General features: G+C 36.3%; 1 protein-coding gene across 2 annotated transcripts in view; it reads left to right on the top strand.

Moving 5' to 3' along the window:
* The window catches only part of LOC127877393 (uncharacterized), a 63,782-nt gene that overhangs the window by 18,008 nt on the left and 18,690 nt on the right, over positions 1–27,084 (top strand). For both annotated transcript variants that reach the window (XM_052423215.1, XM_052423214.1), the window contains exons 3-6: positions 15,601–15,841; positions 19,467–19,791; positions 22,349–22,448; positions 26,383–26,545. In XM_052423215.1, the coding sequence (XP_052279175.1) occupies positions 15,601–15,841; positions 19,467–19,791; positions 22,349–22,448; positions 26,383–26,545 (829 nt within the window). The remainder of the gene's footprint in view (positions 1–15,600; positions 15,842–19,466; positions 19,792–22,348; positions 22,449–26,382; positions 26,546–27,084) is intronic.

The following is a 27,084-nucleotide window of genomic DNA, read 5'->3' as shown; positions in this document are numbered from 1 at the left end:
TGATCTTAATGCCCTTCCGTCTTATGTAGATGTAAACAGAATGGATAACAGTGATGGCATTGAGATAACTTTAGTTATAAATAAAGCAATGTGGCATAAAAATTGATATGCAGCATGCAACAGCCAAAAGGTTGAAAGGGCTCTGAAGAAAAGAAAGCTTCAAACTTGTGATCAGTTGTCAAATTTGAGTCCAGTTAAGAAAATTTTGAGATAAAGCACATCAAAACAGCTAGTCATAGTTCAGAATCAAATGCAGCTCATGTATTGACATGCTTCTTCTGTGATAGTGTTTGGAGATTTTCACAGAATGGAAACATTATCATTAGATGCAAAAATTCGTAAAATTGCCCATGACCTTACAGATTCGAAGCTACTTATGAAGTTATCATGTGGTGATATGGCAGCCTTGAACGCAGTGTATCACAACAACAGTTTAACAGCATTATACAATCAGTATAGGAAGTTTGAATCTGCGCAAAATGTGCTTGGAACCACGCATACGGACATTGCCCCTGAGCACATTGCTGTTGCGGAACTTAAAGATTATATTGATCAGTTTCAAAATGTTTCAGTTCACACAAGTCATATATTTAAACTTTCAAATCTGGTGAAATTATACCATGACAGCATTTTAAGTCTGGGTGGTACTGCACCAACACTTACTTGAAAAAGAAAATATTGAGAACGATTCCATCATAAAAAGTATCAATTCAAAGGCTCTTTGATTGCTGCCCAGTATCAAGATCTGCCCAAATCTTTAAATATGCTAAAACTAAACACAGATTTTCTGCACTTGCTCACGACAAAATTCATGAGCAGCAGAATGCTATAGTAAAGGGTGATGGAGGATTCGTTGGTCTAACCGAAAATCCAGATGCACTTCGAAGATGGATTGTGTCTGCACCAGAAACAAAACGCATTCTTATGGAAGCAAGTGATAATACAGACAATCCAGATAATATGAAACACCATCAGGAGAAGCAATTAAACTAAACAAAAACAGTTTCAGACTCGGGTACGCCAGCTAGTCGAAACAATAGATGATATGGGAAATCCTTTTGAAGGAGACTTATCAGACCGCTATACACTTGACACAAAAGTTGTTATGTCTCCTGAGGTAATCATGTCAGTCAACTAGACAGCAGAATCAATTGGAAAAGCTCAGTACGATTCTATGATTGTTGAACGTCTAAGCAACAATATGAAAAGTTTTTACGACTCAATAAAGAAAAGTCGCTTCCCCTTTTTCGAACTGGGTCCATAAAAAAAGTGGCAAAGGCATCAAAAGTTAAGAGTATGAAAAGTGACATTCAATTATTGTCTAGAATGTATATTTCATGTTAGGTTAGAGACGGTGATTTATACACTTTTTTTAACACGAAAACCATGCATGACCTCCATCTATAGCAGAAAATATCAAGATGAGACTAGGTAGTAAAGCAGACCTACTGAAGTGTCTAGAAAGAGAAGAAGAATCCCCAGAGATGAGTCCTCCTGTAGAGGTAAGCATACTGGATGGTGCTGCCATTGTTCAGTCCCTGGATCCCAACAGGTCAAGCAAGAGAGTTCTAACGTTCAGTGATTATGCATTGAAGCTATATACAGTCAATCTTGTGGATGCGACCACTTGTATTAAGCGACCTTTGTCTTATGCGACCATTTTGAAATCCCACGGAGCTTTTTCGCTATATAATGATATTGTATTAAGCGACTTTGGTCTTACGCGACCAGCGACCGCTGATTTTTGTGTATTTTGTTGTCCGAATCTTGAATTAAGCGACCACTAGGAGGTAAAAGTGGTTAATCTATTGATCTTTCAGGGAGAAATCCATGTTAATTGTTTATCTAAGCCGATAAGATGTACTGTTACATCTCTGCTTTGTTTTCACACCAACCATTATGATTATGCTTTGTCTCGTTGACTGGTTCTGACTGGTATTGTTGTAGACTGCGTTTCAATTTATTGAGTTCAATAATAGAGGAACGTATTGTGCACAGTCTACAGCTTAAATAGTTTACTATGTGGATCGTTAAGAGACAACGCCGATTTGACTCGAGTATAGATAACAGGTGCAGAAACAATGCACTTTACGCGACAAACATTTCCTGAGAAGTGCGGAAAATAAACTATTAATCGGCAACATCTGTTGAAATCCGTACATTACCAATTTGTAATTATGCTAATTAGTAGATATTTGTTAGCCATCACATTGTTATTTACTTAATAAATTTTCCAATCAGGTCTGTTTGTTTGTTTTCAATTGACGTGTTTTAATTTTTTCAGCTCATTATGTATCATAATCGAGTCAGATTTCCTTAAACGTACATGCAGAAATTAAATTGTCAAAACGAAAAGTGTTAACGTTGAACGAGAAAATTCGGGTTATGGAATTGTCAAAGAGTATAAGTGCACGTAAAATCGCAGATGAGTTTGGAGTTGGTAAAACTCAAATTCAGAACATTCTTAAGCGTAAAGCCGAGGTGCTTGAAGACGTGGAAAATAATGTGTCAGGTGAAAAAAAACGCGCGAGGTGCACGAGGAACGAGGACATTAATGATCTGTGTTAACTAGGGCTGTAACGAATACACTAGGTGACGAATACGATACGTATCACGAATACAGGGTGGAGAATACGAATATTTATTCGCGAATATGAATTTAAATGAACAAAAGTAATACAGACAACTTGACATGACATTATATAGTATGAAACTATGAGTATCTGTCAATTTGATTAATTGAATATCATTGCATACCAAAAATATGAAATATAACACTGCGAAATAACAAAACACTAACTAGCACTGCTTAAACTTTGAACACAGTTTTGAAACTTTTGAGAAAACATGACTAGTACCAATTAAATCCTTGAGTAGAACAATTAAGAGTCAACTGTTGACACATAAGTGACAGTACCCATTCACATTTTTTAGTTAATAAGTTGCAGAATCATTGTCGTATAAGATAAACAAAAAATGAATTCCATCTGCTAATCCTTTGTTTGTATGTTTGAGCATCAATTTACCCGTATTTACCTAGATAAACAATTAAACAGTGATTTTTTCCAGCCAATTAGGATCGCGTCGTGATCATGAAATCACCAAATTGGGAAAAACGAGTCGCAAAATCTTCCCAATTGAAGAATGGTATTTTATTTACTTTGTTTAACTTTTGTCAGCTTTAAATGACACAGGAAAGCATCATCAACTTTCATACACAGTCACGCACAAACAACAACATGCTATCGGAACACAGATTGTGTTGTTATTAGTTGCATTATTTTACCCTTTCAAAGTGCTGAATACAAGATGTGCATTGATGATTATGAATCAACACACAAGTATGAAGAAAACAGCACAATAAACAACCCTCTTACGGCATTCATTGTGCATGAAAGTGCTTAATATAAATTGTATTTACATACACTACCCATCCATCCCACAATTAAAATAAAAAAAAAAAAAATTTGGAGAGGGGGGGGGGGTAATTTTTGGTATTACACATTTAATACTAATTTTGTCTTCTAAATAAAACATTATAATTACCCTTTTATCACATTCCAGTAGAAACAACAAAACACACCTTTAAAACAAGATGTGTTTGTGAAACACAATGTCCCCCTATATGACGTTTGACCTTGAAGGATGACCTTGACCTTATGAAGGATGTCCTTGACCTTTCACCACTGAAAATGTGCAGCTCCATGAGATACACATGCATGCCAAATATCAAGTTGCTATCTTCAATATTGCAAAAGTATTCATAAAATAAGTGATTTGGGCCACATATATTTGACCTTTGACCTTGAAGGATGATCTTGACCTTGACCTTTCACCACGCAAAATGTGCAGCTCCATGAGATGCACATGCATGCCAAATATCAAGTTGCTATCTTCAATATTGCAAAAGTATTTATAAAATAAGCGATTTGGGCCACATATATTTGACCTCTCACCTTGAAGGATGACCTTCACCACTCAAAATGTGCAGATCCATGAGATACACATGCATGCCAAATATCAAGTTGCTATCTTCAATATTGCAAAAGTATTCATAAAATGAGCGATTTTGGCCACATATATTTGACCTCTGACCTTGAAGGATGACCTTGACCTTGAACTTTCACCACTCAAAATGTGCAGCTTCATGAGATACACATGCATGCCAAATATGAAGTTGCTATCTTCAATATAGCAAAAGTTATTGCAAAATGTTAAAGTTGGCGCAAACAGACCAACAGACAGACCAACAGACAGACCAACAGACAGGGCAAAAACAATATGTCCCCCACTACTATAGTGGGGGACATAAAAAAAACTTTGACAATCACCACATTGTTCCCAAATGACATCAATTAAACCGATCCCTCAAAATAGTCTGCAAGCAGTCAATGCTAGCGGTAGACATCAAAGGTCTTTGATGTTGGGGCCGATTTCCAATAGTTATAACTGTAAACTTGTAACACTCTCAGCAGGTGGCTAATTGCCAAAAGGTATTGAAAAAATATAAATATAAATTTTTTATATATTGTTTTATAGGAAATTGTGTATTCTTGAATCCGAAAGTAAAGCTTAATTTAATTAACGTTCATTTTATTGACGTACATTTTCCCGCATTTTAATGTACGTTAAGTCAATGACGCAACATCCGCTTTCTGTTATTATTTGTATTTTTCCTAATGAAGGCGTAAGCCGAAACATTGATAAAAAAGGAAAAAAAAATATGTGTTTTTGTTGGATTTATCATACCAAAAGGCATTGATCAATACTACGTTACCGGCAACATGCAGTACTGTCAGATACAGCATTAATACAATTGCTCCATAGAGGATGCAATGTGTGAAAACGATCGGAGATTTGACATGATTGGATTATTCATATGTATTTTAATCCAGTGTGAGGATATATACAATATATTGTGTTTTCTGGAATTTAAATGGGAGGTTGCTTTACAGGTATTGTTTATGGATTTACTTTAAAATGAGGGCGAAATGAATTTTGCTTATCTCTTTAAAATAGGCCATATAAGCTGATGGCGTTTTCGGGGATTGTTAACTCTATTTTGATTGAGATTTTTTGTTTTTGTTTTCGGAAATTGGGACGGGTCCGGTTCATTTTGGGAACGGCTCTGTAAGTCATTGGGAACGGGTCCGTTTACCGGACCTGTCCAAAGAAGGAAAAAAAAGACTGCATTAAACAACCATCGAAAGATTTTTAAATTCAATGTCGTAAATATTCAACGGGTGCCCGCTATTTTTGTTGATAATCTCACTGTGTAACATAGTGGGTGGGGTAAACATGATGAAAAACGCCAGAATAAGGAGAATAACATTTAAATATAGGGGTTTATTGTATGAACCTTCATTTGTATGGTAAGATAAGATGATTAAACATAAACTTTCAAACTCGAAACCATGTTGTTTGTATTTGTCAAATATTCGGTTCGGAAGGTGGCGAATAACAAATACGAATAGTCCACAGCCGTATTCGAGTAATTCTAATATTCGAATGTATCGTTACAGCCCTAGTGTTAACGTGGTTTAAGGATGCAACAACGAGGAGAATGCCTGTGTCAGGCCCTCTCATTTGTGCTCTGGCCCTTAGATTTGCGTCCGACTTAGGAATTGAGACGTTTCAAGGCTTCCACTGGCTGGTCAGCTTCGTTTCTCCGCACAATTTTTTCCAAATTCTTTTTTCTCAGGAAAAATATTTCCTTGTCTTTGTTGTTTTTGCAAATAAATATGTACACACAATTCATTTATAATAAATGATAATTTATAATAAAGTGAAAAAATAAAACACATTATAAGTAAAATATTGTTTATGTATTGTGTTTATATTCATTTTATTATAAAAGTTAAAATCATTGTGGACAAAAGAGATTATCCTTCATATAGCAGGGTTCGACATTTACTTTTTTTACAGCAAGACCGCCGGACCAGCTCCTCTTAAAATGTACTAGCCCGAACCTGATGTCAACTAGACCATAAATGACATAGCAAATGAACACAATTGTGTCATGTAACTGTTTAATCAGGATTTATCAGTAAATAATCAGTGAACACCAGATTTTTTATGCATAGAGTAAAACAATAAAATAACCCTTTTTTTGCTTTTCTTCGTCAAATTCAAGCCATGGGAACTGACTCGATTTTCCATCTAGGATAAAATTGACGTTTTCGTGTTTCTTCATATTTACGTTTCGTGTCAGTTAAGCGTCGGATTCTTTTTTATTAACTGATTTGTCGGACAAAAATCCAAACTTGAACAAAGCCATTCTTTAAATTACATTATCTTGTCTGCTACGCAAAAATGTTTACATTGACGATACCGATTTTCGATAGAAGTCGTAAAATCATGCTCTACAGTTTTAGGACACTGCAGAAAATCATTAATATTCATGACAACTTGACCAAATGAAACAAGCAATTTCTGCAGGAAGCTCCTTTGCGTCTAAAAATAGCAATGAGTCATGTGGATGCTCCGCGTTTATTTAAATATACTAGTTTTGTTTTAATGTAAATATTATAAAACGGATACAAGAGTAATTTTACACATTAAAAGTAAAGGTTTTCACAGCAGTTATTTATAGTTATATGAATCAGTATAGATTTTTTTTTAATTTATGTACGACCAGTCGGACAAGCTAGCCCGCAGTTTTACTAGCCCGACCACCGATCTTACTAGACAATGTCTGTCGGACGTGCCTTAGTGTCGAACCCTGTATAGATTAAAATTGAGGGTAAGCATTCTTCCAAAATGGCCTTTTTTATTTAAAGACCATTTTATTAAGAGACCACTTTTGATTACTCCCTTGAATGGTCTCTTAATACAAGATTGACTGTATCTAAGCAGCTAATGTCAGTGAACAGGATTGATGTAGTATGGGATACATACAGACCCGACAGCCTCAAAGCACATACTGCACAGAGTCAAGGGAAAGGCGATAAAATCAGAGTAAATGGATCGACTCGAATTCCTGCTAACTGGAAATCATTCTAAAGGGTTGATGAAAACAAGACAACACTTTACGAATTTCTCGCAACACCAATTAGCCTTTTGAAAACACCACAAGGGAAGGTGGTTCTGACCACTTATAGAGAGAATGTTTTAGTTGCTAACACCAGCACTGAGCCAGTGAAACCAGATATCGGCAATATCTAGCCTTGCAGCCATGAGGAAGCTGATTATCGTATGATTTTGCATGCTCTGGATGCATATAAACAAGGCTACAAGCGGGTAATGCTTTATGCAACTGACACAGATGTCTTAGTGCTAACGATTTTCACCATCAGTCAGTTTGAAAATTGTGAACTGTGGCTAGCATTTGGACACGCCAAACATTTTAGGTACATACAAGCTCATTTGATAGCCAGTCGTCTCGGAAAAGATGTTTTGTTTGGCCTTTTATTTCTTCATGCATTGTCAGGATGCGATACCGTCTCTGCATTTGCAGGCATTGGCAAAAAGACAGCATTCACGCTATTCATTAAGCTCCCTCATCTTTTTCCAGTATTTAAACGGTTGTCAAGTCTCTTACTTTCAATGACAGATGAGGATTTCAAAGTTGTGGAACGATACATTATCTTATTGTACAGCGAAGCCTCATCCCATGTGTCTGTAAATGAAGCTAGGAAGCATCTGTTTTCTCAAGGAAATAGACAGATTGAAAATATTCCACCTACCAGATGCGCACTTGTCGAGCATGTTAATAGGGCTGGGTATCAAGCAGGTCACGTTTGGGGACAAGCCATGATTGCGAATCCTGAGTTGCTTAATCTAAGTGACTGGGGATTGATCAAGAACAATGACACTTGGGTGCCATTTTGGAGTTCTCTTCCGGAAGCTGCTAAGAGTTGTAGAGAGCTTATCAAATGCAACTGTAACAAGAAATATCTTTAAAAAAGATATACGGCGTCGATTGTGGTTGGAGTTTATGAAAGGTAAAGAGTTCAATGAATGAGATCAAGGATAAGGAATGTCTTTCTGTGCAGTTCTTAGCTGCATCACACGCAGTACGGATGTTACGCGGAGTTTTTGCGGCTTATTTTACATTTTTACATATTGCTGTTCATAAACCTATAGATACAAAACAGAAAACCAAAAGAATAAGGCCACAATTAAAATATTGTTGGTTTGCCCTTTACCGACCCTAAATTTTACAGGTGGGTAGGTAGGTAGGAAAATTATTTTATTTTATTTGAGAAATTATATTTTTAATACACTAATAGTCTATGAATATTTAAAACACTGTTATTTAAGCACTGTTGCAGTGTACGAAGCCCTATGTAGCTTAACATTATCTTGTTTGCTGTTTCTTGTATATATTAATATCAAATGCTTGCGTGTGTGTTATTAAATCAAATATGTGTTTATTATATGATGTTAATTGCTCAAATGCATTTGTCATTATTTAACTGCCAGACAGCTTTTATTTTTAACTTAAACCTTTCCCTTTAATTGGGCTTAATTAGCATGCAACAAGCATTGAAGGAGTGTAGAAAGACAGCCCAAAGCCTTTAATGGAAAAATTCAGACATGGCGAAAGACCGTCACATTTTACAGGCCAGACTTGCCTACCAGGAGAAACAATTCACAGGCCAGTTGAAATTTTTACATGCCTCAATTTTAAGTGTTTGACCGGTTAGTGCATATTCTCATCATGGCAAAGTAAATTCATAAAAGGGCAAAATGAACATAAGCATAAGTTCTTTTGAATGCTCTGAGCTTTTATGAGAACATAAGTACAGCTCAGAGGGTCAATAGCTGGGAGTTGTATTATTGCAACTAACATAAGCATGAAAACTTTATTTGGGGAAATATATTAAGGGTGTTAGTTTCAGTTTGTGGATATATTAACGCTTTAAACATATAAACTTAAGTGTTGTCGATGTATTTAGCTAAGAGACATTAATATATTAAATAAGTTTACCTTTACATATCCATTTCACTAACATGCCATTACAGTAAACTGTTTAGAGTGGCAAACATAATAAAGCACAATATGCACATGAATCTGATTAAACACAGATCCACTTGCATATAAATCAAATCATGTTTGTCTTTTATTTTGCATTTTCGAGCGATAATCCTGTAACTGTTAGATGTATTTTGCTTTGCGAGTAGACTGCATTCCAATTTTCAAACACTTGTTCTGTGACATTCAGTTCATACATTTCCAAAAAAAAAGAGTTTTATTTGTATCTAAAACGTATGCTCCATCGTAGAATGACACGCTCTTTTCATTAATCCATACTAATTATATGATGTCCGTCGTAAATTCGATAGTCATTTGTCCTCGCTTAGCATCGTTATTTCTTTTAACCCTTTCCCCGATAGATGCGTATAAGCCCGAGTCTATCGATTCCCCGATACATGTGTTTATTACCGTCTCTATCGATTACCGCATACATGCGAATTTTCCGTGTCTATCCATTACCCGATAATCCCGTATATTCCCAATGTCCATTTTCAAATGCAAATTCTGATTAATATTGACGACAAAAGTGCTCAAGAAAACTCATTAACACAGACATCCAACATTTTTTTAAAGTATCAAATGAATTTCAGCATATGTTTCTATTTAAAGATTTGATGAAATAGGTGTCCAATCGGGACAAGGATAGTCCAACACGCGTAAATAACTTAATGTGGTGTGAGCGCATCGTGTACAGTTCATGTCCTTTTACAAATTGTAGCAGCAAATAAATACATGTATATGCCCATGATATTTTCGTGTCCAGTGTTGGTCTTGACAAAAAGCGCGCGAAAATTGGCATGGGTGTATTTATTTATACACAAAAACTGCCTAGCGCCGACAACATTGTAAAAGCTTCGTAGTAAATTTCCATTTGAGTATCGGGGTATCTCGCAAATCATTTTGACATTTTCCTGAATAAAATAAAAGTAATAAACACTGTTTTATTTTCATAATTTAGTTCCTTCAATATTGCAACAATTATTGTACTGTATCTGATTGCACGCAAAGTGCTGTGTACAGTTCATATTCTTTTACAACGACCAATTAACAGCGTCATCTATATTTAGATTTTATGCAAAATGTACAAGTCATTTTCTGGAAATTGGGAGAAAGTAAAAGTGATTTTTCGAAAATAAACCAACGTTTTTTTTCCATTTAATTTGTCATAATTATTAATATTTTGTGTTGTTTGTGTATGTTTGTTTGGTTCTCATTTGTTTTTTGCAAATCTTATGAAAATTAATATCGTAATGGTTAATGTTTAAAGCAAGTCCTGTTTCCAAGATCATATACGAGAATTACTTCGACATGTTAACTGACATATACAATTATTGTTTTGACAGACGACACGTGTTCATCAAAAGTTTGTGTTTTTGTAATACACAGGATATTGGATTATCGCTGCTTGATTGAGCAATAAAACAAAGACGCAGTCAGCGATTTTCAGTAGGCCTTTTGTACTGACCAACATAATAATTAATAGTGCACGTGCTTATCTAATATTTAGGGATAAAATACACGGGATACTAGACACTTTGTGCTTGTTTGGGCCATAAAACGCAATCCCGGTGGCTTTTTTCAGTAGCACACGTGTCCAGAAACTAACGAGTTCGGGTAATAAAGCACAGAGATTATGATCTGAAAACTGCATGGAGCCTGAAATGAAACAAAATGCCGACAAATCAAAAGATTAACCGCCTAATGTTTCAGTATTTATTGTCAATAAAACACTGAATACAATTATGTTTTACTTGAAAAAAGTGTGGCTTTGTTGTTCATTCAACATCATGCGTTGTTTAGAATACAAAATTTATACGGTTGGAAGGAGAATTTATTTCTCTACAATATTTACATTGATACAAATGATGTGAAATGCAAGGAACTAAGTGAAAATTAAGCCTAAACAAGACAGGTGTAACAGTTGAGAAATTTTCCAACATTTTCCAATTAACCCTATTGAGATGGTGTAGTCAGGCTTATCAGCTGTATATGGAGTCACTGTTATCAGAACAGCAGGACTGGTATTGGCCTGGGGTGGCAAATCAGATAAGGGGTCTATCAGGGAAAGGGTTAATTGTCCGCCATCTTGGATCACGTTAACAACATGTGTGCAACGAACGTAAACTCGTATATGTCCGACTACTTTCGTGAACCAATAGTTAAGTATGATATCGTTCGGCCATTTTCACGGAACACCGCCGATCGCGATGCTGGTTATAGACGCTTGCATTACTGTCTATTCTGGGGCATATGAAATTCCAACCATAGGAGCGACCTAGATCGGTCAGGGTTGATAATAATGGACAGGGATATAAATACGCGCACGAATAAATATTGCAGTCGGCTCTTTTATGATCAGCGAAAAAAAAGGAAAATTAAAAAAATACGTTTTCAGAAATCGCTATAAAAAATTTTGGGTCGGGGGGTAAAAAGTGGGTCGGTCGGTAAAGGGCAAACAAACATAATTTTAATTTAGGCCTAATGGAAGTGAAATTAAAACATATGAGCCAACCGGCCACACGCAAAGTATCCGTACATATTTTAAATATTTATACGCGCGTTCTTCGAACAAACCTGTTTTAGTGGTTTGTCTGGCATTGCTATTTGATTCGATTAATAGCAGTATCGAGATTCATGGCGCTCATGCTTAATACATTAGTCAATATGGTGATATAATTCTTGTTAAATTAATTAAAAATAATATTTATCATGGTATTGTTGAAAACACATTAAGAATCTATTATTGACATACCATAATTATATCACTGGATATCTTCATTTAACATCTTTCTGGTCTAAAGAAAATTGCAGTTCACATAGTTCACGCTATAGCGTCTTTATTATATAACGATTATTTTACTGGCCGCGAACTCCGGTCAGAACATAAGGTATTCGTGAAGACCCAGCGATGACCTGTATATAAACTCTGACATTCACACACACTAACCGCGAACTGACAAAGGTGTAGAATCTACGCACAAATTGTATTGATGTGAAGAGTTGAGTGTAAAACTGTTCTATCTATCATGCCTTTTCATAAGAGATAAAATTGTTTCATGCTGAACACGCAGTAGAACATTGTTGGGAAGACGTGGCCATGTTTCCAATGTTCTGGTGGTATTCTCAAATCAGCCAATGGACTTAATGTAGTGTATTCATTCGTGGGTAGCCTCGGGCATTTTTATGAATGTAACCTAAATGTCACCTAAGGTCAAAAGTGACGTTAATCAGCTACGCCGAAAAACACCTGCTCTGGTAGATGTAAATGCATCAAGGGAAATTTACTGTTGTGCCATTGTGAAGGTCTTTGTGTAAGAGAATAAGATTCTTGCATACTACGAGTATATACCACAAGTATTAGATACATTTAAGTATAGACCCTATTATAAATAAGTTTATATGATTTGAATACATGACTTCCGTAGGAATTACTGCTGTATACAACTAATTGAATATTCTATAATACATTTCATGATATGTTTAGATAATACCGGTATACATGAAAAACCAAAAATAGAGCCTCATTCCGAGTTTTGATCTACCGATCATTTTAGTTGTGTATAATTATGCATTAACCATACATGAACAGACTATTGAATTATCATTGAGACAATTACTACTATCGAATCTTACATAACCTAACAGAATTAAGATAACATATTCAACACTGAAGTTGTTTAGACTTGATCAAGTTCATTTGTTAGTTAGTTTGTTTGTAATTGAAATATAATTATTATATGTTATATCATGCATTTGATATGAACTGAAGATTATGAACAGTTATAAAAAAGATAGGTATTGTTTGGCTTAATCATGTTCTCATTTTACTCATACTTAGTATTGAAGCTGCTGATACTCAGTATTGAAGCTGATATACACTAAACAATTATTAGTATATTCCCATGTAGGGCCTCATATATGGCTTTAACCTTAATAATTAAATATGTAATACTTGTTATGAGATATTAATAATGCAAAAATGATTTATTATTTTAAGATTTTGTATTGGTCCAGTGATTCAACATTATTTGTATTATTTGCATTACCAGAGAGGTATTACTTTAGTGTTCCCAATGAAGGGCTTCATTAATTTTTGGTGAGGAATTTTTATGCCCCCCTTCGAAGAAGAGGGGGTATATTGCTTTGCTCATGTCGGTCGGTAGGTCGGTCGGTCCGTCCACCAGGTGGTTGTCGTATGATAGCTCAAGAACGCAAAAGCCTAGGATCATGAAACTTCATAGGTAGATTGATCATGACTCGCAGATGACCCCTAATGATTTTGAGGTCACTAGGTCAAAGGTCAAGGTCACGGTGACCCGAAATAGTAAAATGGTTTTCGGATGATAACTCAAGAACGCATACGCTTAGGATCATGAAACTTCATGGGTAGATTGATCATGACTCGCAGATGACCCCTATTGATTTTGAGGTCACTAGGTCAAAGGTCAAGGTCACGGTGACCCGAAATAGTAAAATGGTTTCCGGATGATAATTCAAGAACGCATACGCCTAGGATCATGAAACTTCATGGGTAGATTGATCATGACTCGCAGATGACCCCTATCAATTTTGAGGTCACTAGGTCAAAGGTCAAGGTCACAGTGACCCGAAATAGTAAAATGGTTTCCGGATGATAACTCAAGAACGCATACGCCTAGGATCATGAATCTTCATGGGTAGATTGATCATGACTCGCAGATGACCCCTATCAATTTTGAGGTCACTAGGTCAAAGGTCAAGGTCACGGTGACCCGAAATAGTAAAATGGTTTCCGGATGATAACTCAAGAACGCATACGCCTAGGATCTTGAAACTTCATAGGTAGATTGATCATGACTTGCAGATGACCCCTATTGTTTTTGAGGTCACTAGGTCAAAGGTAAAGGTCACGGTGACCTGAAATAGTAAAATGGTTTTCGGATGATAACTCAAGAACGCTTTTGCCAAGGATCATGAAACTTCATAGGTAGATTGATCATGACTCACAGATGACCCCTATTGATTTTGAGGTCACAAGGTCAAAGGTCAAGGTCACGGTGACCCGAAATAGTAAAATAATTTTCGGATGATAACTCAAGAACGCTTTTGCCTAGGATCATGACACTTCATAGGTACATTGATCGTGACTCGCAGATGACCCCTATTGATTTTAAGGTCACTAGGTCAAAGGTCAAGGTCACAGTGACAAAAATCGTGCTCACACAATGGCTGCCACTACAATGGACAGCCCATATGGGGGGCATGCATGTTTTACAAACAGCCCTTGTTTAGTTTTGCATTTAAAAAGTTGTAGGACAATTATTAAGATCAATTAAGTTAACTTTTCTATGTAAGCTCAATAAGTGGACATTTTTAAGCATTAAAAGTCTATGTAAACCCTTATTTTAGAATTTTCCACCTGTTAGGGCCTCATTTTTGTAATTTTACCATATTCTTAGTATAAAAATGTTTGATATATTAAATATTGATACATTTTATAGATAAAGAAACACTAGTAAATGAAAAAATATGTATAGTTTTTGTTTTCTATCATGTTACTCAAAAATGAAAAATGGGCCCCCTTTTGGAGCCTCATTTTAAGGCATATAGAGTTATTCAATTGCGTGTCCTCACATCTAATTGAATTCAGCATACCTTAAAATGGTTTTATACAAAGTTTCATGCTTTCTTCACAAAGTTGAACATCTTTTTCCTATAACCTATTAACTATAAAAGACAAAGGCAATACTTCATAAGTACAATGTAATAAATAATGCATGGATTGTCTGTACTAACTATCTATAATAAATTATAAATAAATGCATAATAACATGCAAAACAAATTATGGTGATCCTTCGTTATATATCGTTTTGTGTTCGTGATATTTTTGTAAGAGTTTAGAACGAAACACAATATTTATGGACTTCATAAAATTGAACTGTTTTGAAAGTGTGAAATACATGTACAATGTCTGTTGATTGATTAAACGATTGATCAGCACATCATTCATGATAAAAAGTAAGACAAAATATGGTTGACAAAGTTGACACCAGACAACTTAGACTTACATTTATGTATGTTCAACAGTCTAATATTTTGTGAAAATGTTGAAAAGTTTAATACCAGACAACTTGAATGTAAACCTCCCCGTAATTGTTCTTTTACAGAATATTGTTAAAAATTATAACATACTAACATAATTATTGATGGCCTATTAATTACTTTAATCATAAGATAGTCCATTAACCTGTTATTGGTTGCTATTCTTAAAAACGTAGACAAATGTTATAAGACATATCATTCCAACATCTACCGCATTGGACAACAAACACAAAAACTGAATTTGGATTACCCAGTCAACAGCCAAACTTAACTGCATGTAGCTTCAAAATGGGAAAATATAGTCATAGCCATGTTTGCTGTCCTGTCTTTTTAGCATGAAACAATATTTTGCTTTTCTTTGTTTATCTGTTGATAAACAATACATTTAAATGTTGATGCATTTATGCTAACAATTTGGGCTTGTGCCATTGTTGTTTAGGCATTAGAACTTGAAAGATTATTACTTACATGTACATGTAGTTACAGATAAACAACTCGAGACCATGCATTGTCTCTGAACTAGATCATGTGATTACAGGTCAGACCGAGATGTGGGAGGCGGCCACAGCTTGGACTTCTCGGGCCTGATAGCAGAGACAGAGGCTTCGATGCGTGGCAAGCTGTCCCAGCTTACTATGCCCGACACCCTGAACACGTCCAACGAGGATATAGAACAAACAATGTCCTGCGAAGAAACAAAACAACACCCGTCCATTGAAGAAACAAAACAAGCCGCGCCTGCTGGGATGAATGAAAAGTGTCCACCTTCAATGACACAGGTACTCTTAAGTGATGCCTTCTTTAGACAAAGAAGAAGGGAAGGAAGATGCCCATCATCTTTTGAAACTTCTCAATAATATGTAAAGCTCTTTCCCAATTTTGTTATTGAATGAGTGTACATGTATTAATAAACATATATATATTAGTGAAAGAAACTGAATCCATATGGCCTGGTAGTTAAGGTACCAGTTTTATTGTCCCCTACCGGTTTCACCGGAGGGGACTTGTGGTTTGCGATCTGTGTGTGTGTCAGTCTGTGAGTCTGTCACACTTTTCTGGATCCTGCGATAACTTAAAAGTTCTTCATATTTTTTCATGAAACTTGAATCATGGATAGATGCAGGGATCAAGCTAGACTCCAATTTTTGGGAGAAGTTACTTCTCCCTCAGCTCTGGAGAGGGAGAAGTGAGGCAGTTTTAGGGAGAAGTGGATCTTTTGCGATCACCAATGGACCATTGTGAACCATGACCCAGGGGTTTCACTGTCCCACAAAAGTTGTTGCCACTTTTTTTGCAGTGTGAAAACTGTCTGTTATTCCAACCTTATTAATATGAACAATAATTTAGGACGATTATTAAAAGAAACCTTACTACATTACATTAATGTCATTGACTGTATTATCACTTGTAAAAATATGGTAATGCATAAAAAAAACTATAAGTACCTTCATAAGTCATACCTTCATAAGTCTTAATAAGCTTTATTTGTATATAAAGAACTTTTTTCATCTTGATAAACAACACAGATAACCAAAATAATATAATAATGTTAACATCAATGTAACAGTATGCTGCATAAATGTCTCAAAATTAACTATTTAATTTTAAACTTAGAATCACACCAATTTACATCATTTGAAAGGGAAAGAGAAAACATCAGAAAATAAAGCATCTCACTTCATATTGTTAAACAGTTATATTTGGTCATTTGGACATGATATACATCAGCTTTGACAGCTTCTGTTGTTAAAACGTTTTCTGTAAGTGGTGGATGATGTCTAGGCTCAAATAAATGAATGTTTTTTAAAGCATATTTCTTGACAGAAAGGCCCAGATAATTGCCACCATCCATTCTAATGGCTTAAAATATCATAAAACATAATTTTACAAACTATCAACAACAAACCAACACATAAATGTCCCCAGGGATCATATTTTTTCGCAACATCAATCGGTCCGGATTTAAATGGGGAAAAGGTGTCCGAAAATTTATATCCGAAATCATGACAAATTACGTTAAAATATATACCATTGATTTTGCTATTAATGAAGATGTTATAATAAATGTACAAGTTAGATTCCCTTAGGCATTATTTTTAAACGGAACATACGAGTTTTCTCATTTTGTTTTATCATTTGCTATTTCATTGACATTGGTTGTTTCGTGTGCTATTTTATCTGACTGTTTTTCATCGTTGTCAATATTATTAGTCTGTGTAAATATATACGGATGTTTTAAATCGTTGTCAACTCGATAATAGCTTACAAACATGCATTGAACCAAACAAATGTCTGCGTAGGTTTGCTACTGACAAAAACAAAAAGTTAAGAAATAATTCATGTACGTTATAGTTTGTAGTCTAATAACCCACGGCCGATGGTTAAGATGCGTAGGGATTAAATGATTTGAAACCACGCATGTAAACTTTCGGTCGTGGGTTATTTAGCAACAAACATTTAAGAACACGAATTATTTCGATTCTAACACGATTTTTACTGAAGATTTATACACTAACACGATTTTTACTGAAGATTTATACAATGTATATCATTTTTTTGTGTGTACTATTTTATGTGAAGTTCTGCCCATAAAAATAACTTTCGGCTGTTCTGTCGATCAGATCTGCGATTTTTATTTATTTATTGCCGAATTATTACGTTGGTGAAAAATGTATCGGCATATTTTGTTTAATTACAGCTCGTGCTTTCAGTGTATAAGGTCCGCCCACAATTATTGCAGAATATCCGATTTTCTTCTTTGTTTATATGACAGTTTACTGTATCATGCATGAAATGCACAATTTCCACGAGGATAACATCAAGGTTTGTATCTCCGAAGTAACTGTCAACGATTTTATCCTGGACGAGTACACCTTACGGACCGATTGTGCTAGGTATAAGCCAGTGAAATTATCGATTGATATTGACACGGGGTTATTCACGCGTGACTAATACACAGCCGCGCATATCTTCGCTGCTTGGGGCCATACTCTGATACTAGTCGGCTGACGTGCAATAATCTGGTCCTGACCGGTTTAGAGACTGCAGCGAATGGTTTATCACACCTAATCGAGATAAGAATGTTATTAGGGTGTGCACTGTGTTATCGATTTGATGACATGGGAATTTTAGCAAACAGAATCAGACCGACTGTTTGGGACTTTCAATCGGTCTTTCATGACCTCAATCGTTCTAGGACCGACAAAACCGACAAAAATATGATCCCTGAATGTCCCTATCTTTAAATGTCCGGATTTTTAACATATCTGAAATATAGTACAACAAGTGAATGGTATACTTTTTATTTCCGAAATTGTTGGTTTCTTAATCAAACTTTACCTTTCCCAAAATATTATAATAATGAAACTATTAAACAGAAATGCTCAAAAATTCCTGTTGAAACAAGATTTCATGTGTTTTTGTGGAGAAATTGTTTTTGTTAAATGCTTTTGCCAGGCCCGTGGTATTGACAGTCACTATTGATTGAATGGTAAAGAAATAGCGGCCCTAATAATCGTTATAATTTTTTATCGTGGTGAGAGTCTGTCACAGTGTTACTTTATTTATTGCTCACTATCATAAAGGCGCCATTCATCCGATAATAACCCCCATAAAACTTGACAATAGCAGTAAAAACACCGTTTGTAACACTTACACGCTTCAGTGATTTCACTCTGCTTGGTCAAGAGATTCCTGCCAAATACCCGAATGACGAGGGCTGTGAATGGTTGCTTATCAATTTTCAATAGGTAATTTACTACGCCAGGGGGCAGAGTTTCGTCGATTCAGTCAGTTGATTGACTTTGGCGTGTATTCGGTAATAAACAGAAGCCACTTAGATAGCGCTGCGGATATGATAATTGCCAGATTTTAGGGCGAAGTGATATCGCCGGTGCTTTTGATCTGGGCGATTAAAGGGAAGCCACGGCGATAGAATCGCCCAAATCGCCCAGTTGCTTGATCCCTGATAGATGGCAATATGGACATTATGCACGTCATTTCATTTTGTTCCTATGTCAAACATTCTGGTAGCTATGGCAACAAATATATATAAAAAAAATCTGACAATGGTGGAGCCAGTAGGGGACATATATTGCTTGGCAATAGTCTTGTTTTATCAAAATTGTTAAAGGTTACAGTAGCTTGGCAAAGGAAAATTGGTTTAAATGCTTGAGCCATAAATACATATAAGCTATGTTACTCAACTCTTCTTCAGCATTCTAAAAATGTTCTTGCTAATGTTTTCAGCTTTCATGTTCATGTCTCTGTAACAACTACCAATTAAAATTTAAAATTTACGAATGTGTTAATGCTCATTATGCAAGTCATAGTAAGGAACAAAGCCCAAAATCATGACAGAAATGTGTTAATAGTCTTGTTGACTGTTTTTATTTTCTCTTTCAGGATGACATCATTGTAATGTCTGTTGAAAGCAATCAAACCAAGGCTGACCTGATGATGTCTCTGACCAACACTGTGAGCGAGGCGATGCCTGTCCAATCAAAACCTAGCGAGACAGCTGACTTAACCAATCAGAATGCAGGAATGGTGAATTCATCAGCTGCAAATGGGAGCCAGACTATGACTGCAACCTTTTCATTGACTGGACCAAATGTAATGAATATGGCTAATGTTAATAGTATGGGAGGGCAACAAACATTGCCAGGAATACCAGGGACTAATTATCTACAGGATGGAGTACTACAGAATAGGAACGTCATCTGGAAAGGTGAGTTCATTTTTTTTTCATGCCCCCCTTCAAAGAAGAGGGGGTATATTGTTTTGCTCATGTCGGTCGGTCGGTCCGTCCGTCCACCATATGGTTTCCAGATGATAACTCAAGAACGCTTACGCCTAGGATCATGAAACTTCATAGGTACATTGGTCATGACTGGCAGATGACCCCTATTGATTTTCAGGTCACTAGGTCAAAGGTCAAGGTCATAGTGACTCGCAATAGTAAAATGGTTTCCGGATGATAACTCAAGAATGCTTACGCCTAGGATCATGAAACTTCATAGGTACATTGATCATGACTGGCAGATGACCCCTATTGATTTTCAAGTCACTAGGTCAAAGGTCAAGGTCACAGTGACTCAAAACACTAAAATGGTTTCCGGATGATAACTCAAGAATGCTTACGCCTAGGATCATGGAACTTCATAGGTACATTGATCATCACTGGCATATGACCACTATTGCTTTCAGGTCACTAGGTCAAAGGTCAAGGTCACAGTGACTAAAATACTGAAATGGTTTCCGGATGATAACTCAAGAATGCTAACGCCTAGGATCATGAAACTTCATAGGAACATTGATCATGACTGGAAGATGACCCCTATTGATTTTCAGGTCACTAGGTCAAAGGTCAAGGTCACATTGATTCGAAACAGTAAAATGGTTTCCGGATGATAACTCAAGATTGCTTACGCCTAGGATCATGAAACTTCATAGGAACATTGATCATGACTGACATATGACCCCTATTGATTTTCAGGTCACTAGGTCAAAGGTCAAGGTCACAGTGACTGGAAACAGTGAAATGGTTTCCTGATGATAACTCAAGAATAATTAGGCCTAGGATCATGAAACTTCATAGGTACATTGATCATAACTGGCAGATGACCCCTATTTAATTTTCAGGTCACTGGGTCAAAGGTCAAGGTCACAGTGACTGGAAACAGTGAAATGGTTTCCTGATGATAACTCAAGAATAATAAGGCCTAGGATCATGAAACTTCATATAAACATTGATTATAACTGGCAGATGACCCCTATTGATTTTCAGGTCACTAAGTCAAAGGTCAAGGTCACAGTGACAAGGACGTATTAACACAATTGCTGCCACTACAACTGACAGCCCATATGGGGGGCATGCATGTTTTTATTAGTCCCCTACTGGTGAAACCAGAGGGGACTTAAGGTTTGCGCTCAGTCTGTCTGTCTGTCTGTCAGTCACACTTTCCTGGATCCTGTATAACTTTAAAAGTTCTTAATATTTTTTCATGAAACTTGGAACATGGATAGATGGCAATATGGACATTATGCACGTCATTTCATTGTGTTCCTACGTCAAAAATTGTGGTTGCTATGGCAACAAATAAACTAGAAATACTGCTGAAAATGGTGTTTTTTTCTGGATCCTGCGATAACTTAGTTCTTCATATTTTTTCATGAAACTTGAAATATGGATAGATGGCAATATGGACATTATGCACGTCATTTCATTTTGTTCCTACGTCAAAATTTCTGGTTGCTATGGCAACAAATAGACTAGAAATACTGCTGAAAATGGTGTTTTTTTCTGGATCCTGCGATAACTTTAAAAGTTCTAAATATTTTTTCATGAAACTTGAAACATGGATAGATGGCAATATGGACATTATGCACGTCATTTCATTGTGTTCCTATGTCAAAAATTCTGGTTGCTATGTCAACAAATAGACTAGAAATAATGCTGAAAATGGTGGTTTTCTGGATCCTGCGAAAAACTTTTAAAGTTCTTAATATTTGTTCATGAAACTTGGAACATGGATAGATGGCAATATGGACATTATGCACGTCATTTCGTTTTGTTCCTACGTCTAAAGTTCTGCTTGCTATGGCAACAAATAGACTAGAAATACTGCTGAAAATGGTGTTTTTCTGGATCCTGTGATAACTTGAAAAGTTCTTACTATTTTTTATGAAACTTGGAACATGGATAGATGGCAATATGGACATTATGAATGTCATTTCATTTTGTTCCTACGTCAAACATTCTGGTTGCTATGGCAACAAATAAAAAAATATTCTGACAATGGTGGAATTTCTGACAATGGTGGAGCCGGTAGAGGACTTTTAATGCTTGGCAATAGTCTTCACTCTTGTTTTAAGTGATAAATTGCTCAATAACGGAAACATTTGTATCCAAACTCTGCTTAAATTTGCCTAATATTGTAGGACATGTTTAAATGAAACTGTCAGAGTCCATATATAAAATCCTTGTAAATTTTCTGTAGAATCTAAAATTCTCCAGAAGTACTTATGAATTTAATTAAACTTAAACATTTAAAAAGATTTATAATTTGAAAAATGGTTTACTTCCATAGTTTACAAATTAAGAACTCTCACAGATGTTTGTTTAAACACTGGGTATTGTTTCAACAAATATGTTATCTGCTTTCAAGAGAGGAAATGTTTTAATATTGCTTTAAGAGTCTGTGCTTGGCCTGTTATACATTTTATCTAGGGTGTAAAGGAAACACCACCAACTCTATATATATTTTAGTAATGTCCCACTGCAGGTAATCTGGAGTGGCAGGATGAGAATACACCAGGCCCTGCTGACAGAATCACCCGCAGTCTCGCCTGCATGGTCTCCATTGGCAAATCAGAGCCTGATCTGTAAGTGGTCGCTAGGCAACCTTTGCCTGTGTTTGCTAGGGGACATATGCTTCATTCATTTGAATAAGTAAATAAATAATAATCAAACAAATAAGCTGCTACTGAAAAAGATGAAAATACATGTAAAAGCAGATTTTGTATTCCATAGTTAAAATATATCAATCCATTGCATTCTTATTTAAGGCTAATTCATTTTACACTATTTAGTAATGACAACTGAATTTCGTAAGCACTAAATTAACTTTCAAATACTGAGTTCCTCATGGCTTTTGTAAATGTTGCCAAATGCAACAAATTGCAAAAGTAGCTACACATTTTGTGCTTGGCAATAGTTTTATCATAGCAATTGGTTCCCTAATTATTATAATTTAAATGATGTACCGTAGGTTTCCACGTATAGGGCGCTCCCGTGTATAGCGCGCAGGCTGTTTTTTTAATGCAAAAATGGAGAAAAAATATTTAAAGACAATAAAACCACCAAATCGGACCGAAAATGTAGGCCATTTTACTATTGCACAATCCAATAATCCCGGGCATTGGAAAGCTTAATTAAGCATTCAAAATAGGAAGCGTCATTATGATTAGGAGCATGGGTTGCATAGCACTATACTTTTCTGACAATTTTGTAATTTTCTAGCAAAAGATTAACAGTCCACGTGCATTTCGTGAAAAACATGAAAAAATAAAAATTGGTGTACATGGTGTGATTTTTCCTCGGGGAAAGCATGGGCATTACCGGTAAATTTGAATGTCGCATGGGAGACAGGGATACAGTTGTTAAGGTACACCACTGTTGAACATTCAATATTTATACACACAAAATGCAATTGCATATCTTCACGTTCTCAAGTGTCAATTAGTTTCTCAAATGTCAATTAGCGTCTTAAATAGTCGTGCAACATATTACTCAATAACATCTGCCAATTACAAAGTGCAAAATGACCTCGTTTGCACCTACCCTTGCCTGCTCTCCGGAATGTCGACAACAATCCCCATCGGAATTCATCAATAAAGAAGTGTAAAAACACAAACAAAGAAATGTCCGCAAGTTTATTCAAACAAATTTATTTTTGACCAAAACTTCTTCTACCGCATTCATATCTACCAGTAGCGACTTCTTGTTATTTCGACAATGGCCCCTCAGTCTGTACGATTGTAGGGTGGTAGTTTTCTGGAAACAAACATGGCGGCCATTTTGATTCTTTACGATTACACAACATATTTTTTACCAATTTAGCAGCCAGGATAGCGTTGTATCAATGTATAGCCCGCACCAGCTTTTTAATTTGAATTTTGGAGGTAAAACACTGCGCGCTATACGTGGAAACCTACGGTAAGCAACTCAATATAAACGGCTCTCAGAATATGATAAATGAGAGCCGTTATTGATGCTTACTAGCCTGAACATTTAAGCCCGAAATCCTGGACAGGAAACAATCTGATATGAGTTTTTTTATGCCCCCCTTCGAAGAAGAGGGGGTATATTGCTTTGCACATGTCGGTCGGTCGGTCCGTCCACCAGGTGGTTTCCGGATGATAACTCAAAAACGCTTGGGGCTAGTATCATGAAACTTCATAGGTACATTGATCATGACTGGCAGATGACCCCTATAGATTTTGAGGTCACTAGGTCAAAGGTCAAGGTCACGGTGACTCGAAATAGTAAAATGGTTTCCAGATGATAACTCAAGAACGCTTAGGCCTAGGATCATGAAACTTGATAGGTAGATTGTTCATGACTGGCAGTTGACCCCTATTGATTTTCAGGTCACTAGGTCAAAGGTCAAGGTCACTGTGACCCGAAATAGTAAAATGGTTTCCGGATGATAACTCAAGAACGCTTGGGCCTAGGATCATGAAACTTGATAGGTAGATTGTTCATGACTCGTAGTTGACCCCTATTGATTTTCAGGTCACTAGGTCAAAGGTCAAGGTCACTGTGACCCGAAATAGTAAAATGGTTTCCGGATGATAACTCAAGAACGCTTATGCCTAGGATCATGAAACTTGATAGGTAGATTGACCATGACTCGCAGATGACCCCTATTGATTTTCAGGTCACTAGGTCAAAGGTCAAGGTCATGGTGACCCGAAATAGTAAAATGGTTTCCGGATGATAACTCAAGAACGCTTATGCCTAGGATCATGAAACTTGATAGGTAGATTGATCATGACTTGCAGATGACCCCTATTGATTTTCAGGTCACTAGGTCAAAGGTCAAGGTCACTGTGACCCGAAATAGTAAAATGGTTTCCGGATGATAACTCAAGAAAGCTTTTGCCTAGGATCATGAAACTTGATAGGTAGATTGACCATGACTCGCAGATGACCCCTATTGATTTTCAGGTCACTAGGTCAAAGGTCAAGGTCATGGTGACCCGAAATAGTAAAATGGTTTCCGGATGATAACTCAAGAACGCTTATGCCTAGGATCATGAAACTTGATAGGTAAATTGATCATGACTTGCAGATGACCCCTATTGATTTTCAGGTCACTAGGTCAAAGGTCAAGGTCACGGTGACCCGAAATAGTAAAATAGTTTCCGGATGATAACTCAAGAACCCTTATGCCTAGGATCATGAAACTTGATAGGTAGATTGAATCATGACTCAAAGATGACCCCTATTGATTTTCAGGTCACTAGGTCAAAGGTCAAGGTCACGGTGACCCGAAATAGTTAAATGGTTTCTGGATGATAACTCAAGAACGCTTATGCCTAGGATCATGAAACTTCATAGGTACATTGATCATGACTCGCAGTTGACCCCTATTGATTTTCAGGTCACTAGGTCAAAGGTCAAGGTCATGGTGACCGGAAATAGTAAAATGGTTTCCGGATGATAACTCAAGAACGCTTATGCCTAGGGTCATGAAACTTCATAGGTACATTGATCATGACTGGCAGATGACCCTTATTGATTTTCAGGTCACTAGGTCAAAGGTCAAGGTCATGGTGACCCGAAATAGTAAAATGGTTTCTGAATGATAACTCAAGAATGCTTATGCCTAGGATCATGAAACTTGATAGGTACATTGATTATGACTCGCAGATGACCCCTATTGATTTTGAGGTCACTAGGTCAAAGGTCAAGGTCACGGTGACCCGAAATAGTAAAATGGTTTGCGGATGATAACTCAAGAACCCTTATGCCTAGGATCATGAAACTTGATAGGTACATTGATCATGACTGGCAGATGGCCCCTATTGATTTTCAGGTCACTAGGTAAAAGGTCAAGGTCACAGTGACCCGAAATAGTTAAATGGTTTCCAGATGATAACTCAAGAAAGCTTTTGGCTAGGATCATGAAACTTCATAGGTACATTTATCATGGCTCGCAGATGACCCCTATTGATTTTCAGGTCACTAGGTCAAAGGTCAAGGTCACAGTGACAAAAAACATATTCACACAATGGCTGACACTACAACTGAGAGCCCATATGAGGGGTATGCATGTTTTACAAACAGCCCTTGTTTGGAAATTACTGTTTTATGCTGTATTTATTTTCAGATACGATAAAATTGCTTGAAGTGAAACAGAGCAAAGATATGTGACAGACTGACAGCTGTTGAAGATTATTTAATGAAAAAAGCAGATGCAACCTTTACTCTTTCACTGCGGGAACCGAATTTTGAAGGCCTGTGCAAACAGTTTGGATCCAGATGAGATGCCACAGAACGTGGCGTCTCATCTGGATCCAAACTGTTTGCTATTCTGATAGTATTCTTTGAAAAAAATCGAAGAAAATGCTAATTTTAAAAATTCAGCAGACGACATTTTAGCAGACAAAATATTTCCCAGCATGCAAAGGGTTAATGAAAAAAGCAGATGCAACCTTTAAAATTCTGCTAATATCATCAAAACCTATCAAAATATAAAGTCTTAGTTTCAGTAGGTGACCAATAGATCAGAATGATTTCCATGTTTTTCAGATGTGCCTCTGGTTGGCCCTCTGGGCTGACGATGCAGGTGATGCCAAAGGACTTGTTGAACTCACCACTGTTACAGTCCTTGGTTAAGAACAGTAGAATGGTGGAGTTCCACTTTGACCCTGATGACCTTCAAAACCTGCATAAAGTTATGAGTGACGACTTTGTAAGAAACCCATCCTTTCAATTAATTTAAGGGTTTGGTTGAGATAATACCTTTTATATGATTGTTTAAGCCTTTTTGAACTCCTTAAGTTAAAGACTTTCTAATGCTTTTTTTTCTCAGAGTTCGATATCGGCTTATCATGCTGGCATGAACTTTCTTTTGTTTTAGGACAATATTATATAATAAATTAATAATGTGCATGGCATAATAACAAATGACTATGTATTCTTTTCTGAGTCTTTTAAGTTTATTTTGTTATTGTAGTTCTGATTAGGGAATACCAACACTGGCCTTGATATCATTTGTAAATCTGTTTTAAGAATAGCTGGCATAAGACGCTTATACAATTGATAAATATCACTATAAGATAATGTCGTTGTGCTATAATGTTATTAATTAGTTGAATTCATATTGGCTTTGATATTCTGCTGAAGTCAGCCGAAAACAATACGGCTGTCTGAAGCTCAATAACAAAGCCAATATGAATTCCAACTAATTAATGACAATTTTATTAATTAACTTTATAATATTATTCAGCA

The sequence above is a fragment of the Dreissena polymorpha genome, chromosome 4, assembly GCF_020536995.1.
Source record: "Dreissena polymorpha isolate Duluth1 chromosome 4, UMN_Dpol_1.0, whole genome shotgun sequence".
NCBI classification, from domain to species: domain Eukaryota; kingdom Metazoa; phylum Mollusca; class Bivalvia; order Myida; family Dreissenidae; genus Dreissena; species Dreissena polymorpha.
Note: the sequence above shows the minus strand (reverse complement) of the source record. Positions and strands in the feature narration are given on the sequence as shown.